General features: G+C 45.8%; 2 protein-coding genes and 1 long non-coding RNA gene across 3 annotated transcripts in view; 1 reads left to right on the top strand and 2 right to left on the bottom strand.

Annotated features, from left to right (window-relative positions):
* Nucleotides 1-1898: 1898 nt before the first annotated feature.
* On the bottom strand, nt 1899-7193 carry mif (macrophage migration inhibitory factor). The gene is made up of 3 exons (XM_062984109.1): nt 6881-7193; nt 4238-4413; nt 1899-2095 (listed from the first exon to the last, which is right to left on the bottom strand). The coding sequence occupies exons 1-3, from the start codon at nt 6986-6988 to the stop codon at nt 2029-2031; spliced, it is 351 nt and encodes a 116-aa protein (XP_062840179.1). The 5' UTR covers nt 6989-7193; the 3' UTR covers nt 1899-2028.
* On the top strand, nt 1995-3766 carry LOC134299929 (uncharacterized). Its single transcript, XR_010007171.1, has 2 exons — nt 1995-2128; nt 2823-3766. It is a non-coding gene; the product is annotated as an uncharacterized LOC134299929 (long non-coding RNA).
* Nucleotides 7194-14671: 7478 nt separating the features above from the next.
* The window catches only part of LOC103281944 (uncharacterized), a 58609-nt gene continuing 52753 nt past the window's right edge, over nt 14672-20527 (bottom strand). Inside the window, exons 31-34 of the mRNA XM_062957021.1 lie at nt 19688-19789; nt 19246-19321; nt 16838-16965; nt 14672-15006 (exon numbers count right to left, since the gene is read on the bottom strand). Of these exons, the coding sequence (XP_062813091.1) occupies nt 14809-15006; nt 16838-16965; nt 19246-19321; nt 19688-19789 (504 nt within the window). The 3' untranslated portion in view covers nt 14672-14808. The remainder of the gene's footprint in view (nt 15007-16837; nt 16966-19245; nt 19322-19687; nt 19790-20527) is intronic.

The following is a 20527-nucleotide window of genomic DNA, read 5'->3' as shown; positions in this document are numbered from 1 at the left end:
GGGCCATCCGGTCCAACCCCATTCTGCCAAGAAGCAGGAAAATCGCATTCAAAGCACCTCGGACAGATGGTCATCCAGCCTCTATTTAAAAGTCTCCAAAGAAGGAGCCCCCATCACACTCCGGGGCAGAGAGTTCCACTGCTAAGGAGTTCTCCTTACAGTTAGGAAGTTCTTCCCAATGTTCAGGTAGACTCGCCTTTCCTGTAGTTTGAATCCATTGTTCCATATCCTTGCTTGCTCCCTCCTCCCTCCACTCACATCTTGATCCCTGGCCCTCACCATGTCTCCTGTCAGCCTTCTCTTCTGCAGGCTTAACATGCCCAGCTCTTTTGGCCACTCCTCATAGGGATTGTTCTCCAGACCCATGATCCTTTGAGTCGCCCTCCTCTGGTCCACACAGAATTGGACACCGTGTGATTCCAGCTAAAGTGGTCTGACCAAGGTGGAATAAAATAGGGGGGAGCATGACTTTCCTGGATCTAGGCACTACGTTCCTCTTGATGCAGGCCAAAATACCATTGGCTCCAAGCCAGGCATCGTCCCTCATTCTGTATCTTTACTTTTCATTTTTTGTGCCTGTGGAGCGTCTTGCATTTGTCCCTGTCGAGGTTCATTGTGTTCATTTTGGTCCATCATTTCAAATCTCTGAAGATGGTTTTGGATCCTGTTGCTGTCTTTCTTCTGGAGTCTTGGCTCTCCCTCCCCATTTGGTCCCGCCTGCAGACTTGATGATCCTGCCTTCTAGCCCTTGTAAGTCTCTGACCTTCGGGGTCCCTTCTCTGACCTTAGAGGTACCTTCTCTGACCTTAGGTGTACCTTCTCTGACCTTGTCTGACCTTAGGCTTACCTTCTTTGACCTTTGAGGGATTTGAGGGTTTGAGGGATTAAGGGTTTTATTTAGGCTTTGAGGGTTTTATTTAGGCTTTGAGGGTTTGAGGGCAGGAGGGATTGAAGGTTTTAGGGTAGGATGGTTTGAGGGTTTTATTTAGGGTTTGAGTGTTTGATGGTTTGAGGTTAGCAGGGTTTGAGGGTTTCAGGGTTTTATTTAGGGTTTGAGGGTTTACATGTACAAATACGCGAAGGGAAGTCATAGGGAGGAGGGAGGGAGCTTGTTTTCTGCTGCCCTGCAGACTAGGACGCAAGGGAACAATGGCTTCAAACTACAGGAAAGGAAGGAGATTCCACCTGAACATCAGGAAGAACTTCCTCACAGTGAGGGCTGTTCGGCAGTGGAACTCTCTGCCCCGAACTGTGGTGGAGGCTCCTTCTTTGGAGGCTTTTAAACAGAGGCTGGATGGCCATCTGTCGGAGGTGCTTTGAATGCGATTTCCTGCTTCTTGGCAGAATGGGGTTGGACTGGATGGCCCATGAGGTCTCTTCCAACTCTACTATTCTATGATTCTATTCAAGCTTGCTCATTCACATTTCCTTAAACAGACACGGGTTCTTTCTCCCACCCTGGACATCATGCCACGTGTGTGTGTATACACACACATCTATATGTACATATATATATACACACACACTCACATAAGATCCTATGAAGATACCATTAGCTGCAGGTGCAGGTGAAACATCAAGAGAGAATGCTACCATAACATGGCCAATCGGCCCAGAAAAGTCACAACCACAGCAGCCTAGGGTTTATATAGTTCCTTCCAAACTTTTCATGTACATTTCTCTAATCTCTTAACATTGGAAAGACCGTGTTAATCCTACATCCAGTGACAGAAATCCTAACTTTTTGGACGATCTCCATTTATTGGGTCCTACCATCTGTAGCAGAGTGGAGGGTAGGACCTGAACCCCAGAAGTAAAGGTGAAGCCCATACATATGGTATTAAGGCCTGAGCGTGAATGAATCCTATCCGGTCAAGAAAGAGCAAGACACACACAAATTAATGTGGTTCTTTCTACGCTTTTTATTTCACTAAAAGATGACAAAGGAAGAGGAGGAAGCCGTTCATTGGTGCAAGACTCGAATTCGGAGTCTGGAAGAGGAAGGCGATAGAAGGCCTTCCATTCTGGTTACGCAAAAGTGGATCCATTCCATCCCACGTTGGCAGCATTCATGTCATAATAGTTGATGTAGACCCTGCAGGAATAGGAGGAGATATGTTACGCATAGGTGTGTGTATTATATAAATTATATATACCATGCGTGGCCCAACTTCGGCCTTCCTTCCATCCAGGTGTTTTGGACTAACTCCCACCATTTCTAACAGCCGGTATATTATTATTATTATTATTATATTTCATAATTCTATTTTATAATAATACTAGCTGTGCCTAGCCACGCGTTGCTGTGGCAAAGTGGTGGTGGTATTGGTTAAAAATTGTTGTGTAATTTTTATTTGACGTTATTTGCATTTTTAAATTAATTTTATTGTAAGTTATATTTTTATTTACTATATTTATTATTTTCTTGTATTATTTTTAGTTATTTTCTGTTATTATAGTAGTTTATTGTATCAATTTTTTAGTGTTTTTTATTATTTTTTCTTGGGTTGCTAGGAGACCAAGTTGGAGGAGCTTGGCCTTCTAACTGGCAGCAATTGGATAAAAGCAATTATTCCTCTCTCTCTAATTAGGACTTTATTTTTCTTTTCTTTTTGTTGTATCAACCTAGAGGCGTGGATGATGGGTTGTGTTGTCAAATTTCGAGGTTGGGGGGCCTGTAGTTTTGTTGTTTTGTGGGTCGCCATGATGCCATCACTCTTTTATATATATAGATTGTATAATTTTGATATTTATCATATTGTTTTGTATTATTGTATCTTATATTATAATATTTTATTATTTTATTTTAATATATTATTTAGAATCATAGAGTTTGAAGAGACCTTGTGGGCCATCCAGTCCCACCCTCATGCCAAGAAGCAAGAAATCACATTCAAAGCACCCCCGACAGATGGCCATCCAGCCTCTGCTTCAAAGCCTCCAAAGAAGGAGCCTCCACCACAGTCCGGGGCAGAGAGTTCCACTGCTGAACAGCCCTCATAGTGAGGAAGTTCTTCCTAATGTCCAGGTGAAATCTCCTTTCCTGTAGATTAAAGCCATTGTTCCACGTCCTAGTCTCCAGGGCAGCAGAAAACAAGCTTTCTTCCTCTTCCCTAGGACTTCCCCTCACATATTTATCCATGGCCCTCCTCATGTCTCCTCTCAGCCTTCTCTTCTGCAGGCTAAACATGCCCAGCTCTTTAAGCCGCTCCTCATACAGCTTGTTCTCCGGACACTGGAGATATGTTTTATATTCTTCTTCTTATCTTATTATTTTTTTTAATATTTAACAATATAATTATATTATTTTCATAATATATAATTTTAAAATATATTATTATTGTATTATAATATTATATTATTATTACTGATTATATTTCATCATTATTTTATTATAATATATTGTTTTTAATATTATTATATTGTTTTATATTATTCTTATAGGTTATATTATTATATTATTTTAATATTTATCATAATTTATTATATCGCTTTTATAATATATTATTTTTGTATTATAATATTATTATAATATTTTAGTATTATTACTGGCTGTTAGGAATTGTGGGAGTTGAAGTTCAAAACACCTGGAAGGAAGGAGGGCCAAAGTTGGTCCATTCTTGGTATACATATACAGTAGAGTCTCACTTATCCAAGCCTCGCTTATCCAAGCCTCTGGATAATCCAAGCCATTTTTGTAGTCAATGTTTTCAATATATCATGATATTTTGGTGCTAAATTCGTAAATACAGTCATTACAACATAACATTACTGCGTATTGAACTACTTTTTCTGTCAAATTTGTTTTTTAACATGAAGTTTTGGTGCTTAATTTGTAAAATCCTAACCTAATTTGATGTTTAATAGGCTTTTCCTTAATCCCTCCTTATTATCCAAGATATTCGCTTATCCAAGCTTCTGCTTGGATAAGTGAGACTCTACTGTACTGCCTTTACTTGATTCTAATGTGCCACTGAATCTAATGCGCACCTGAATTCTCAAAACCCTGAAACCCCAAAAAAGTACCTACCACATTACGCAAATCTAAAGTGCACCCTAGTTTTGGGAAGGTAATTTAGTCAAAAGGGTTGAGTATTTGATTTGGGTAAATACGGTAGATTGCTCTAGGTCGCTCGAATGCATGGCTGGGCTTCCTTGGTGCTGCCCATCTGCCTGCCTGCCTGCCTGCCGGTGAGCTGCTCCTCTTCCTTCCTTCCTTCCTTCCTTCCTGTCCTACCTGTCGGGAGGGACGTGGAGCTTGTCCTGGAGGAGGCTGCAGAGGAGCTTGGAGTAGGCCTTGTTCTGGGCGGCCCCGATCTTCCCGATGCTGTGGAGGCTGCACAGGGCACACGGCTCCGCCGAGGAGCCCCCAAAGGACATCCGCTGCCCGGGAAGGACGTGCACCGCGATGTACTGGTGGCCGGGAAGGAGGGAGGAAATGAAGAAGGGAGGAGAGGAAGTGAAGGACATGATGGAGAGAGGGAAGGGGGAAATGGGAAGGGGGATGGAGGGAAAGAAAAGGGAGAGAGGGAAGGAAGGGAGGGAGGGAAGGAAATGAAGGGAGGAAAGGAAGTGAAGGAAGGAAATGAGAGGGAAGGAAAGAAGGTGAGAAGGAAGGAAAAGGGAGGGAGAGAATGAAGGAGGTGGGGAGGAGAGGAAGTGAAGGACATGATGGAGAGAGGGAAGGGGAAATGGGAAGGAGAATGGAGGGAAAGAAAAGGAAAGGAGAGAGGGAAGAAAGGGAGGGAGGGAAGGGAGGAGGGAAGGAAATGAAGGGAGGAGAGGAAGTGAAGGACATGATGGAGAGGGAAAGGAGGAAGTGAGAGGGAATGGAGGGAAAGAAAAGGAAGGGAGGGAGGGAAGGAAATGAAGGGAGGAGAGGAAGTGAAGGACATGATGGAGAGAGGGAAGGGGAAATGGGAAGGAGAATGGAGGGAAAGAAAAGGAAGGGAGAGAGGGAAGGAAGGGAGGGAGGGAAGGGAGGAGGGAAGGAAATGAAGGGAGGAGGAAGTGAAGGACATGATGGAGAGGGAAAGGAGGAAGTGAGAGGGAATGGGGGGAAAGAAAAGGAAGGGAGGGAGGGAAGAAAGGGAGGAGGGAAGGAAATGAAGGGAGGAGAGGAAGTGAAGGACATGATGGAGAGAGGGAAGGGGAAATGGGAAGGAGAATGGAGGGAAAGAAAAGGAAGGGAGGGAGGGAAGGAAATGAAGAAGGGAAGGAAGGGAGGAAGAAAATGAAGAGGGGAGGAGAGGAAGTGAAGGAAGGAAATGAGAGGGAAGGGAAGGAAAGAAGGTGAGAAGGAAGGAAAAGGGAGGGAGAGAATGAAGGAGGTGGGGAGGAGAGGAAGTGAAGGACATGATGGAGAGAGGGAAGGGAGGAAGTGAGAGGGAAGGGAGGGAGGAAAGGAAATGAGAGAAGAAAGGGAAAGGGAAGGAAGGTGGCACAAAGGGTGGAAGGGAGGAAATGAGAGGGAAGAAAGGGAGAGAGAAATGGATGGAGGAAAGGAAATGAAGGAAAAGATGGAGAGGGAAGGAAGGGGAGCGGAGGGAAAGAAAATGAACGCGGGAAGGAAGAAAGGGAAGGAAATGAGAGGGAAGAAAGGAAGGAGGGGGAGGAAGTGAAGGAGAGAAAGGAGGGTGAAGAAGAAAACAAAGCCTGGTCTGAAGTGCGATTCTTCTCAGAGAGGGTTCCCCTCCATCCATCCCTCCCTCCCTCCCTCCCTCTTTCCCTCCATCCTTCTTCTCTCCTTTCATCTCTCCTGTAATCTTTCCTCCTTTCTTCTCCTCTATCTTTTTCTTTCTTTCCTCCTTTCTTTGTCATCCTTTTCCATCCTTTCCTCCCTCCCTCCCTCCCATCTATTACTTCTTTAGCCTTCCCTTCCTTCTCTATCCCTTCTCTCCCTTTTTTCCTTTGTCTTTCTTTCTCTCCTTTTTCTCCATTCCTTCATTCTCCTCCTCTTCTCCTTCCTTCCTTCTCTCCCTTCCATCTATTTTTTCCTTATATTTCCTTCTCTCCTTCTTTCTCTTTCCTCCTCCTCCCCCATTCCTTCCTTCCCTCCCTCCTTCATTAGCATTTCCTACCCTTCCTTCCTTCCTTCCTTCCACCCATTTCTTCTTTAGCCTTTCCTTTCCCTTCTTCTCTGTCTTCCTCCCTGTCTTTCTTTGGGGGCTTCTCCTCTACCCCCCCCCCTATTTTTCTTCCTCACACCTCCTTCCCTCCCTCCCTCCCTTTTGTGATTCTTCCTTCCCTCCTTCCTCTCCATCCCTCCTTCCCCAGCCCATACCTTCCTCTTTCCCTCCCTCCTTCCCTTCCTTCCCCCTCATCCTCCCTCCCTCCCCTTGATTCCTCCCTTTCCCTCTTTTCTCTTCCTTCCCTCCCTCTCTCTCCTCCATCCATCTCTTCCTTAGCATTTCCTTTCCTTCCTTCTCCGTCCCTTTCTCTCCTCCTTCCCCATTCCTTCCTTCCCTCCTTCCTTCTTTTTCTCCCCTTCTCTCTCTCCTCCTTCCCCTTCCCTCCCTTCTTTCCATTCCTGCCTTTCCTTTCCTTCCCTCCCCTCCCTCCGTCCCTCCTCCCTTTTCCCTACTCCTTTCTCCTTCCTTCTTTCCTTCTTTCTCGTTCTTTCCTCCTGCTCCTCCTCCCTCCATCCCTGTCTCCTTCCTTCCTTCTCTCTCTCCTCCTTCTCCCTTCCTCCCTGCCCTCCCTCCCTCCTTCCCTTTTCTCTCCTTCCTTCTTTCTCTCCTTCCTTCCTTCTCTCTTTCCTCCTCCTCCCTGCATCCCTCCCTCCATCCCTGTCTCCTTCCTTCCTTCCTTCTCTCTTTCCTCCTCCATCCTTCCCAACTTCCCTCCATCCCATCCTCCTCCTCCTCCTCCTCCTCCTCACCTGGGCGGGCTTCCCGGTGGCCTTGGCCAGCTGCTCCGTGATCTCGGAGGTCAGGCTTTCCGGGATGGCTTCCGCGGCCACGTTGGTGTTCAGCACGAACATCGGCATCTTCCCCAAAGAAGGAGGGAGGGAAGGAGGAAGGAGCGAGGAAGAAAAGAAGGAAGGAAGGAAGGAAGCAGCCCGCGGTGAGTGAGTGGTGCCCGCCTGCCCGCCCGCCCGCCCTGCTGCAGGAGCTGCGCCTGGGTCGCGATCTGGCCGCGCAATGCGGAGCGACGAGGGCGGGAAGGAAGGAAGGAAAGAGCCAGGCAGGCTGTGCGCGGAAGCACGTAGCTGGCCCGGGCCGGAAGGGGGTGGAGCCACATGGGGAGGCCACGCCCCGGGGCACGTGGGAGGGTTCAAGCGAGGACAGCCTTGGGAATGACGTCACTCCGGAGCCCGCCTTGGGCTTGAAGGCAGGCACGTCTGGGTTGCTGTGAGTTTTGCGGGCTGTATGGCCATGTCCCAGAAGAATTCTCTCATGGAAGGCATCCTCGGAGGTTGTGAGCTCTGTTAGAAACTTAGCAAATGGGGCTTACATATCATTATTATTATTATTATTAGACAGAAGGCCTGATCCTTGCAGCCCAGGAGCAAGCCATCAGGACAAACGCAATTAAGGCCAAGATCGAAAAATCAGCCGATGACGCAAAATGCAGACTCTGCAAGGAAACCGACGAAACCATGGAGCATATCCTCAGCTGCTGTAAGAAAATTCACAGACAGACTACAAACAGAGACTACAAACCCTAACTATGTGGCCCAAATGATTAATTGGAACTTATGCCTCAAGCACCACCTCCCAGCAGCAAAGAACTGGTGGGATCACAAACCTGCAAAAGTATTGGAAAATGAGCACGCAAAGATACTGTGGGACTTCCGAATCCAGACTGACAAAGTTCTGGAACACAACACACCAGACATCACAGTTGTGGAAAAGAAAAAGGTTTGGATCATGGATGTCGCCATCCCAGGTGACAGTCGCATTGATGAAAAACAACCATGAAAAACTCAGCGGCTATCAGGACCTCAAGACTGAACTTCAAAGACTCTGGCAGAAACCAGTGCAGGTGGTCCCGGTGGTAATAATAATAATAATAATAATAATCTTTATTTTTATATCCCGCCCCATCTCCCCGAAGGGACTCGGGGCAGCTCACAACAGGGACAAGCCCGAAAACAACAACACAAGACATTTGACATTCCAACAATTCACAAAATAAATAATAAATACATTAAAATCCAAGCAATAAAATCAGAGAATTAAAAACAAACCAGTGGGGACAGGTTTCATAAAGTGCTGTGTCATGGAAATGAGTGATAAAGTGCCGTACGCTTTTAAACAGAGAGAAGTATTCTAATGCCAGCTGTATTGGGCCTGTTCATTCAAACGCGCTCTGGAACAACCATGTTTTTAATTCCCGGCGGAAAATGGGCAGGGAAGGAGCTAACCTGATCTCCTTAGGGAGAGAGTTCCAGAGCCGGTGATGGGAACACTGGGTGCCGTGCCAATAGATCTCAGCCAGCATTTGGAAACAATAGACATTGACAAAATCACGATCTGCCAACTGCAAAAGGCCACCCGACTGGGATCTGCACGCATCATCCGAAAATACATTACACAGTCCTAGACACTTGGGAAGTGTTCGACTTGTGATTTTGTGATACGAAATCCAGCATATCTATCTTCTTTGCTGTGTCATATAATAAATAATAATAATTATAATTTTATTTTTATACCCCGCCTCCATCTCCCCGGGGGGACTCGGGGCAGCTTACAAATACAAAGCGAACATACAATAACATCAAGTACCGAAAAACGCGCAAATTAAAATTAAAAAACATAGTCACAATCATTAATATGAGTTGGCAGCGATGAAGCAAAAGAAGAGGGAACTAGAGGGCGTGTGGTGATCAGAGTATAACGGGTCAGACCGAACGCGGCTAGGCTCCTATCTTAGGGCATATGCCGCGGCAATCAATGCTGCAAGGAGAGTCCACCTTGCGGCCAACATTGCGTCTGCACAGAACCGTCCGGCGGCGCTGTTCCGTGTCATCAGCCCGCTGTGAAGCATTTGCTCGGTTCTTTGCGGACAAAGTCACTCTGATCCGCTCCAACTTTTACACCATGTTAACGGCAGTCTCTAGGGATGTATCGAACGCACCTGCTTGTCCAGTTTTGTTGGATTCATTTCAATTGGTTGAGCTCGAGGATGTGGACAAGATCCTTGGAGAGGCGAGACCGACCACATGCATCCTGGACCCCTGCCCATCCTGGCTGGTGAGAGAAGCCAGAGGGGGGTTGGCCGAGTGGGTGGAGGTGGTGGTGAAGGCTGGGAGGGCAAGTTTCCAGCCAGCCTAAAAATGGCTGTGATCAAGCCACTGTTGAAGAAGCCATCACTGGATCCCACTCAATTTGGAAACTTTCAGCCTATTTCCAATCTCCCCTATTTGGGCAAGGTCTTGGAACATGTGGTTGCCTCGCATGTGGTTGCCTATAAAGCTCTAAACGATTCTGGCCCAGCTTATCTGTCCGAACGTGTCTCCCGCTATGACCCACCTCGAAGCTTAAGATCGTCAGGTGAGGCCTGCTCACAGTCCCATCAGCCTCACAGGTGCGTCTGGCGGGGACAAGAGACGGGGCCTTTTCAGTGGTGGCTCCCCGCCTATGGAACGCCCTCCCCATTGAAGTCAGGCAGGCTCCTTCCCTCCTGTCTTTCCGAAAGAGAACAAAAACGTGGTTATGGGACCAGGCATTTGAGCATGAGTAGCAGCAAAAATGAGATATGAATATATGACCTACTGACAGACCCCACCTGGACATGGAAAGCACCTTAAATGTATAATTATGTATACTTTTTATGTATATTCTTAATTTTATTGTAATTTTTAATCTTGATGGATTTTTAAATTTGATGAAAAATGTTTTTGGATGTGTATGTTTATATTGTAAGCCGCCCTGAGTCCCCTGATGGGTGAGAAGGGCGGGGTAGAAGTGATGTAATAAACAAATAAATAAACACAAGTTAAAACACAGCATATAATCATAGAATCGTAGAATAGTAGAGTTGGAAGAGACCTCATGGGCCATCCAGTCCAACCCCCTGCTAAGAAGCAGGAAATCGCATTCAAAGCACCCCCGACAGATGGCCATCCAGCCTCTGTTTAAAAGCCTCCAAAGAAGGAGCCTCCACCACACTCTGCAGCAGAGAGTTCCACTGCCGAACAGCCCTTCTCACAGTGAGGAAGTTCTTCCTGATGTTCAGGTGGAATCTCCTTCCTTTCCTGTAGTTTGAAGCCATTGTTCCCTTGCGTCCTAGTCTGCAGGGCAGCAGAAAACAAGCTCCCTCCCTCCTCCCTATGGCTTCCCTTCACGTATTTGTACATGGCTATCATGTCTCCTCTCAGCCTTCTCTTCTGCAGGCTAAACATGCCCAGCTCTTTCAGCCGCTCCTCATAGGGCTTGTTCTCCAGACCCTTCATCATTTTAGTCGCCCTCCTCTGGACGCTTTCCAGCTTGTCAACATCTCCCTTCAACTGTGGTGCCCAAAATTGGACACAGTGTGATTCCAGGTGTGGTCTGACCAAGGCAGAATAGAAAGAGGGGGAGCAGGACTTCCCTGGATCTGGACGCTATACCCCTATTGATGAGGCCAGAATCCCGTTGGCTTTCTTAGCAGCCGCATCACATTGCTGGCTCATGTTTAACTTGTTGTCCACAAGGACTCCAAGGTCTTTTTCGCACACACTGCTGTCAAGCCAGGCGTCCCCCATTCTGTATCTTTGATTTCCATTTTTTCTGCCGAAGTGAAGTCTCTTGCATTTGTCCCTGTTGAACTTCATTTTGTTAGTTTCGGCCCATCTCTCTAGTCTGTCAAGATCGTTTTGGATTCTGCTCCTGTCTTCTGGAGTGTTGGCTCTCCCTCCCAGTTTGGTGTCATCTGCAAACTTGATGATCGTGCCTTCTAACCCTTCGTCTAAGTCGTTAATAAAGATGTTGAACAGAACCGGGCCCAGGACAGAACCCTGCGGCACTCCACTCGTGACTTCTTTCCAAGATGAAGACAACGCATTGGTGAGCACCCTTTGGGTTCGTTCACTTAGCCAATTACAGATCCACCTAACCGTAGTTTTGTCTAGCCCACATTTTACTAGTTTCCTTGCCAGAAGGTCGTGGGGGACTTTGTCGAAGGCCTTACTGAAATCCAGGTACGCTACATCCACGGCATTCCCTGTATCGACCCAACTCGTAACTCTATCGAAAAAAGAGATCAGATTAGTCTGGCATGAGTTGTTTTTGGTAAATCCGTGTTGACTATTAGCAATGACTGCATCTGTTTCTAAGTGTTCGCAGACCACTTCCTTAATGATCTTTTCCAGAATCTTGCCTGGTATCGACGTGAGGCTGACCGGACGGTAATTGTTTGGGTCGTTCTTTTTTCCCTTCTTGAAGATAAATAGGCACCACATTCGCCCTCCTCCAATCTGCTGGGACTTCTCCCGTTCTCCAAGAACTCTCAAATGAAGCAATGAAATCATAAAATGGAACTGGGCAAAAGTGCGCTAAGTGAGACTTCTAAACATGGAGGAAGTTAAATCTCTCCCTGCGGAACGATGCCCAGGGCGGGAGGAAGGAAGGAAGGAAGGAAGGAAGGAAGGGAGGGAGGGAGGGAGGGAGGGAGGAGGGAGGGAGGGAGGGAGGGAGGGAGGAAGGAAGGAAGGACTCTTGCTGGAGGAATGATGCCATTGGCCGCCTTGGCTGCATTGGGGAGCCTTGCAGCCGCACAGTCAACCAGTGTGGGTCTCTGCATTGCCTGGCCTCTGTTGCCTGGAGGCATCCTGTGTTTGGGAGGTGTTCACTGGCCCCTGATTAGCATGTTGTCTGGAGTTCCCCTGTTCCCCAGTGGTGTTCATTATTTACTGTCTTGGTTCTGGTGGGTTTTTTTAAAGTACTGTATTGACGAACCAACCTGGACACTGAATACTGATGGCAAACAGAAATGCTGGGCCCCTCTCACCACCACCAGGCCAGGCCACACAGGGAGAGGAGCCACTGAAATCCGCAAGAAGTAAATAAAGAACAAGACTCAACAGAGAGGGGGACTCTATCTACTGTATTTATTTGCAGTATTTATATTCCGCCCTTCTTTCTCACCCCAAAGGGGACTCAGGGCGGATCACATTATACACACACAGGGCAAACATTCATAGAATCATAGAATCATAGAATAGTAGAGTTGGAAGAGACCTCATGGGCCATCCAGTCCAACCCCCTGCCAAGAAGCAGGAAATCGCATTCAAAGCACCCCCGACAGATGGCCATCCAGCCTCTGCTTCAAAGCCTCCAAAGAAGGAGCCTCCACCACAGCCCGGGGGAGAGAGTTCCACTGCCGAACAGCCCTTCTCACAGTGAGGAAGTTCTTCCTGATGTTCAGGTGGAATCTCCTTTCCTGTAGTTTGAAGCCCTTGTTCCCTTGTGTCCTAGTCTGCAGGGCCGCAGAAAACAAGCTCCCTCCCTCCTCCCTATGACTTCCCTTCACGTATTTGTACATAGCTATCATGTCTCCTCTCAGCCTTCTCTTCTGCAGGCTAAACATGCCCAGCTCTTTAATGCCCATAAACACATCAGAGACCGAAACAGACAGACGCAGAGGCAATTTAACCTTCTCCTGAGGTGATGTTCGATTCTGGCCACAGGGGGGAGCAGCTGCTTCATCATCCACTCTGATGGCACTTCCTCACTTCCTCATTCCAACATCGTAAATTAGTTAAACTTGCCTCCTCACTTTTATAAGTGGTACCTTATTTCCTACTTGATAGATGCAACTAGCTTTCAGGTTGCTAGGTCAGTAACGAGCAGGGGATATTTTTTATTTTTAATTGACGGGTGCTCACATGGTCAGAGTGATTTATTGCAGCTGCTGCTCACCAGCCTGTGCCACAGCCCGGCCCCTTGCGCCACAACCTGGCCCCTCTAGCAACCAAGGGTGCCGGTGAACACTTCCCAAGCAGGGGATGCCTCCAGGCAACAGAAGCCAGGCCCCCTCCATGCAGAGGCCCTCCCTGGCTGACTTTGCAAACTTCACGGCTACTCCATGCTATTCCAGCTTGCTCACTGCAGCCTTTACATTTGCTTAAACAGGAGGGTTCTTCCTCCCTCCCTCCCTCCCTCCCTCCCTGGACATTGTTCCACAGGGATAGAGATACATACACGCACTCCAAAATAATCCAGGTGTGTCCTTCCATCCAGCTGGTGATGACGGGGATCCAAAATGAGGACGTTCACAGTTAGGGTGCAGCCTTTGATTATGACAGCAGATTCCAGAATGAATCCACGAATTGTGATGCTCAGGCGAGGGGACATAAAACCCAAGCAGATGACGGGATCAATAAGGATCCTGGGATCCAGTCAGTGCGTTCTAGATCCAGGTCAGATCCACGAGTCATGTTGAGTCTAGAATGAATGTAGGTCCCTGAATTTGGGTGGATCCATGAATCAAGTCAATGGATCCTTGAATCGAGAGATTTATTTTATTTACAGTATTTATATTCCGCCCTTCTTTCTCACCCTGAAGGGGACTCAGGGCAGATCACATTACACATATAAGGCAAACATTCAATGCCTTGACATAGAACAAAGACAGAGACAAACGCAGGCTCCGAGCTGGCCTCAAACTCACGACCTCTTGGTCAGAGTGATTTGTTGCAGCTGGCTGCAGCTGGCTGCTCACCAGCCTGCGCCACAGCCCAAGATCAGCAAAGGATTCTTTTTAGGGGCATGCAGGAATTGGCAGCAGAATAAATAAGTCATGAAAAGCAATGTCTGGGCTCAAGAGGCTGGATGTGCATCAATCGGGGTGCTTTGATGGAGCTATTCCCGGATGAAGGCCGGGGGGGGGGGGGGGGGTTGGACCAGATGGCCTTTGGGGGCCCTTCCACCTCTATGAGTCTGTGGATCACCAGGTCAGAGACTAAGACGGCCAGAAGTTAATTTTTTACTCTTTTCAAGCTTCCAATTAATACAATTTCTGGGCAGAAGTTGGCAGAGAACACACACAAAGTGGGTTGACAAGGACCCGGCTCCGGCCAATCAGAGAGCGGGAAGGGAGACTCCCCCTTAGAAAGTAGTTCAAGGCACTTGATTTAGCAAAACCTTGGCCAGCCGTCATTTCTCAGACAAATTAGTAATATTACCTACACTGACCTCTCTGAGCCGCTTTGAGCCCCCTTTAGGGAAATAAAACAGGGTATAAATAAATATAATAAATATAATAATAACAATATCTGTAATTCAACTACTTATCATTGTTCTCTTTTTTAATTGCAGTTATTTTTGTACTATAATTACTCACATTTGCTTTTGCAACTGCAATTACTTTTGAGCAGTTACTTTTGTGCATTCAGTTTTACAATGTTACTTAATTTCTTTTTACAACTGCAGTTACTTTTGAAGAGTTACTTTTGTGTTATAGCTACTTGCAATTACTGTTGCAGTTACTTTTGTATCTTTAGTTTTACGATGTAGCTATTTACATTTCGTTTTGCAACAAGCTACTTTTGAGCAGTTACTTTTGTGTTGTAGTTAATTGCAATTGCTATTACTTTTGCACATTTAGGTTTACGATGCCATGGCTTACACTTCCTTTTTCAACTGCAGTTACTTGTGTAATTTGCAGTATAATTACTTGTCTTTACTTGTAGTTATTATCAGTAATCCTTTCGTGGTGGACACAGATAACAAGGAGGCAACGTAACTTGGAGAGCTAGAACAGTTACTTTATTGTTTAACCAAAAAACGGAAGCATAAATTTGAATTTCCAGAAAGAAGGGATTTTGGGGTCCAAAAAGTCCTTTGAATCATAAAAATAATCTATTTTTCCCCCAGTCGCTCCTTATAATTTGGTGCAGAAGGCGGGGGCCTCAATGGCAGCATTCGTTTCCAATTCCTTCTTGAAATTAATCTTGTCGAAGTCCTTCCTGATTTCCATGATGGACTTCTCTCTGGTTTCTGGGAGATAGAAGTAGACGAGGAATCCGGAGACGTACAAGACGCCCATGAAGAGGAGGAAGCAGAACTGGCCAAAGCTTTCCTGCAGGAGGAGAAGAAGTAAAATTAATTAAATCTATTATAAAATGTTGAAATTGAAAATGAAATAAAAAATTTAAAATAAGGAAATTAATAGAACTTAAAATATTAAATGAAAAAAATAAAATTGGAATTCTATATCTCTATCTATAATAATAATAATAATAATAATAATAATAATAATAATAATAATAATAATAATACTTTATTTATACCCCGCCACCATCTCCCCGTGGGGACTCGGGGCGGCTCACAATGTTACAAAAGTAACAGCGCAAATACAGTAACAATACACACAGTTTAAAACACAAGAAGATGATAAAACAAGTTAAAACAAAGATTTAAACAACAATAATAATATCAATAGTAATAATATCAAACAACCACCAATGCGATTCAGTCAACTTCAAAGGTGGGGGGACAATAGCAGCAATATAAGGTAAAATCATTAGATTAAAATACTCCGATGAAAGGAACCTAATAACATTCAGAATAGAATTATAATGAGGCTGGTCGTCCAATGGCTGTCTCTCCAAAGGCCAGCCCAAACATCCAGGTTTTCAATTGTTTCTTAAAGGATGGTAGGGAAGGGGCCAACCTAATCTCCCTGGGGAGGGTGTTCCAGAGCCGGGGGGCCACGGCCGAGAAGGCCCTCTCTCTCGTCCCCACCAAACGTAATCTATCTATCTATCCACATAATAAAGGTGAAAAACGTGCAGGTGTGTGTGTGTGGAGGTGTCCACTGGCACAGGCAGCCTCCCTCCGGCCTCCACAAAGAGCTCTCGTTCCCCCGGGCAGGAGGCACGCGTGGCCCTCCGCCCGCTGACATGTGTGTCATGGTGAGCGCCATGAACATGGAACCCAAACCCTGCCCTGTCCTCACAAACACCATCCTGCCCCCCACCCAAGGGAAGGCTTCCATGTGGGGACAAGTTCATCCTGGATGTTCTGTTTTTCCTCCAGAATGGACATCCCGGGGTTCCTTAATTTGCATGAGTTGTACTTGACCTAGACCCAGAGAACACTGTTCACACAACCATCGATGGATCTGGACCATACTTGCCATGGATAATGGGACTTGCAGTACCTTCACTGATACCGTGACCCCCACCGACAATGTACTGGGAACAAACTTGGCACAAAGATGCCCCGTGACCAACTGAACATACTGCAGGGGGTTGGGGAAATGGGCCTTGATTTTGAGAGTCATTTTGGGAGTTGTAGTTCACTTGCATCCAGAAATCACTGAACCCAGGTGACATCAGATCTGGATCAAACTTGGCACACAGACCCAACATGGCCAACTGTGCATATGGGCCTGGTTTGGGGGTGATTGACCTTGGATCTGGGAATTGTAGTTCACACTTATCCACAGAGCCTGGAATCCAGCCGATGATGGATCTGGACCAAACTCTGCACACAGACCCAACATGGCCCGCTGTGAAGACCGGCAGGAAGATTGCTCTGGGAATCTGGGAGTTGTAGTTCACCCTTATCCAGACAGCACTGAACCCAGCCAACGATGGATCTGGACCAAACTTCAGTGATATTACCTAACATCACAAAACAAACAATGCCTTCTTCGAATAATCCGGGCACTGCCGGGTCCCCAAACTAGTCTACTAATTATTATTATTTACATTGTATGTCAATAAATATAACAACAACAACAACAACAACAATATTATTATTATTATTATTAATAATAATAATTGCATGTGATGCTTTTATGTTCAGCTGCTTTGAGTCTTCTGCAAGAGAGATAAAGGGGTATAATTGTTATTACTGTTATTTCTAGTTATACTAAAGGTCTGGCAGAGGTATGTGCCCCTTACCACAATGAAGGGGAAGACCAGCCCGATGGAGAGGGTCCCGAGCCAATTCAAGACTGCGCTGAAGACGAAGGAGGAGGGTCTCGAGGCCTGGTCAAAGATCTCCATGCGGACAGACGCCGTGGCCCCCGCTGCGGGTCGAAATGGGAGAAGAGGGCTGGGAAGGGGCCGCAAGAGGCCATCTAGCCCACCCCCTGGAGTGGGATGCAGCAGCACAAATGTCCAATGCAGTCCTAGGCCACATCCATAGCGTCTAGGCCAGGCCTGGGCCAACTTGGACCCTCCCTCCAGGTGCTTTGGGCTCCAACTCCCACAATTCCTAACAGCCTACCAGAGTGAAGCGGATGAAGAGAGAAGCCTCTGAGACCTTTCTTGAGACTATTTACTAGCTGGTAAGACTCTGCTGGAAATCTGCTCCAAAAGCCAGAGCCCCGAACAAAGGGAATTCTCTGCTTTCTAGACATTCCTCTGTTACAAGCAGGCAAAGCTACATGCGTGGTCAGCCCTACATCACAGAGATCACATTCTTTTCAAAGCACAGTTATAGATGAACATTACATTTTCAGCTCATCCATCAAGAGGTCCCACCATTTTCATAATTATATTATATGCTAGCTGTGCCCGGCCACGTGTTGCTGTGGCCCAGTCTGGTTTAATGGGAAAGAAAGGATAGAGAAAGAGCAAGTTTCAGATATACCGTGTTTCCCCGAAAATAAGACAGTGTCTTATAATAATTTTTGCTCCCAAAGATGCTCTAGGTCTTATTTTCAGGGGATGTCTTATTTTTCCATGAAGAAGAATTCACATTTATTGCTTTATTATATACAGTACAGTAGTTGTCACCATAAACCAGCATAACCAGACAAACTGTGAATCCTATCAAGAATTTCTTGTTACTACCAATATTTCCATGTACAACACTTTATGGTACGTACATTTACCGATCCTGCATGCTCAGGTGTTTTGTTTGGCGGGCATGCTTCCAAACAAAAACTTTGCTAGGTCTTACTTTCGGGGGAGGCCTTATATTTAGCAATTCAGCAAAGCCTCTACTAGGTCTTATTTTCTGGGGATGTCTTGTTTTAGGGGAAACAGGGTATGTGATTTCACAATGTTTGTGGGTAGGCAATATTGTTGGTGGTGCCATTGTGCAGATATGGAGATTGGGTTGGTGACACTGGAGCACGCAATATATTATTGTCCATGTTAGAAGCAATCCGTGTCTAGATGTAAACTGCCATCTGCTGCCACAGTTGCTACGGGAAGAAACTGATTGGCCATTGCGAAGGAGCACGGATTTACCTGTTTCAGGTGTGACAGGTTTGTGATAGTACTAGGTATGTGAATACATTGAAACACTCATCAGTTCGAATGTTACATTGTGTCCAAATTTTGAAGCAATCAGTGTAGTAGTTTATGAGATATGAGGCCTGAACAAACGGACATTACATTTTTATTTATATAATTATAATATAACTAGCTGTGCCCGGCCACGCGTTGCTGTGGCGTTGTGTGGTGGTGTTGGTGAGAAATTGTTGAGGTAGTGGTGGTATTGAATGTCTGTTGTATGGTAGTCTTTATGTTTAGTATGCATTTGGTTGTTTGTGTACTGTGAAAGTGGTGAGGGTAGAGGGGGTCTATGTCCCTGTGTAGTATTGTATAGTATTTATACGTTGTCCATGTGTTGTGAATGCTTATTATCCAACACATTCACTTATCCAACGTTCTGCCGGCCTGTTTATGTTGGATAAGTGAGACTCCACTGTATATTTATAATCTTATATTATCTGCTTAGAACTGGATTATATGAGGCCCCTTCTACACAGCTGTATAAAATGCACACTGAAGTGAATTATCTGGCAGTGTGGACTCAAGAAAATCCAGTTCAAAGCAGATAATATAAGATTATAAATGGGTAATATAGCTGTGTGGAAGGGCCTTGAGTCTACACTGCCATATAATCCAGTTCAAATCAGATAATCTGTATCTTATAGGCAGTGTGGAAGAGACCTGAGGCCTAACTGCCTGTCCCCTGGGCTGAGTAGGTTGCTAGGAGACCAAGTGGGTGGTGCTTATCCCTCTAACTGGCAGCAATTGAATAAAAACAATTATTCCTTTCCCTGTAATTAGGACTTTATTTTTCTTTTCTTTTTGTTGTATCAACCTAGAGCTGTGGATGATGGGTTGTGTTGTCAAATTTCGAGGTTGGGGGGCCTGTAGTTTTGTTGTTTTGTCCGCTGCCCTGATGCCATCACTCTTTTATATATATAGAAGATAGATAACATAAAATGATATATTCTAACATGTTTATATTTATTATATTATTTATTATTACTTCACACATACACACACACACACATATATAGCATAATTCCCCATGGTAGGAAATGTTACAAAATGAGAGCACTGACCTGGTCCCATCCCGAAGGAGAAGACATAGCCAAAAATGAGGCCAAGGCTGCAGTAAGGAATCCAAGGCTGTAAATGCTATCAAGCAAATACAGGAGAGAAGAAAATATGTTATGTGTACACTGAAGGGGTTTGAGGGGAACTGGCCTTCTTTTCTGGGAGTTGAAGTTCACTCACAACCTTATGCATTTTGGACAATTAAAAATTGACTTTTTCAAATAACCCGGACAATGCCGGGCACCCAAGCTAGTGATAACATCAATTGTATGCTGATGCTTTTACGTTAAGCTGCTTTGAGTCTCTTGCGGGAGAGATAAAGTGGGGTATAAATAAATATAATATAAATATAATAAAAATAGGGTCAGGGATGTGGGGCCCATGCAGGCAAAGGCCCTTCAGTCTTAAAGAGACATCGGCCAAACGGGACTTGGCCACCCGGCTCACCTGGAAGGAGAGGGTCAAGGTGAGTCCGGCCAGAACGGAGGCCATGACCCAGTATCCGCCCCACAGCAGGACACGGCGCCCAAACCGTTCGATGACGGCACTCTGCGGAGATAATAACATTATAATATAATATACACGTGAAATAATATCAATGTAATAATAATAGGTGAAGGTAAAGGTTTCCCCCTGGCATTAAAACCAGTTGTGTCCAATTTTGGGGGTTGTTGCTCATCTCAATTCATCTCAATTCTAAGCCGAAGAGGTTGTCCATAGACACCTCCTAGGTCATGTGGTCCTAGGTCATGTGACCACTGCATGGAGCACCAATGTTACCTTCCTGCCGGAGCAGTGCCTATTAATCTACTCATATTTACATGTTTTCGAACTGCTAGGTTGGCAGAAGCAAGGGCTAACAGTGGGAGCTCACTCCATCCACCTTTTGGTCAGCAAGTTCAGCTCAGTGGTTTAACCTGCTGAGCCATCGGGGGCTCCTAATAATAGTAATATAATATAATAATAGATAATGATCTAAGATAATATAATATGTCATATAATATTGTAAAAAGGTAAAGGTTTCCCCTGACGTTAAGTCCATCATGTCTGACTCTGGGGGTTGGTGCTCATCTCCATTTCTAAGCCGAAGAGCCGGCGTTGTCCGTAGACACCTCCAAGGTCATGTGGCCACTGGCAGGACTGCATGGAGCACCGTTACCTTCCCGCTGAAGCAGTACTTATTGATCTACTCACATTGGCACGTTTTCAAACTGCTAGGTTGGCAGAAGCTGGAGCTAACAGCGGGCGCTCATTCCGCTCCCGGGATTTGAACCTGGGACCTTTATT

The sequence above is a fragment of the Anolis carolinensis genome, chromosome 6 (genome assembly GCF_035594765.1).
Source record: "Anolis carolinensis isolate JA03-04 chromosome 6, rAnoCar3.1.pri, whole genome shotgun sequence".
In the NCBI taxonomy this organism is placed as follows: Eukaryota; Metazoa; Chordata; class Lepidosauria; order Squamata; family Dactyloidae; genus Anolis; species Anolis carolinensis.
The sequence above is the reverse complement of the archived record's forward strand: the minus strand, read 5'-3'. Positions and strand labels throughout refer to the sequence as shown.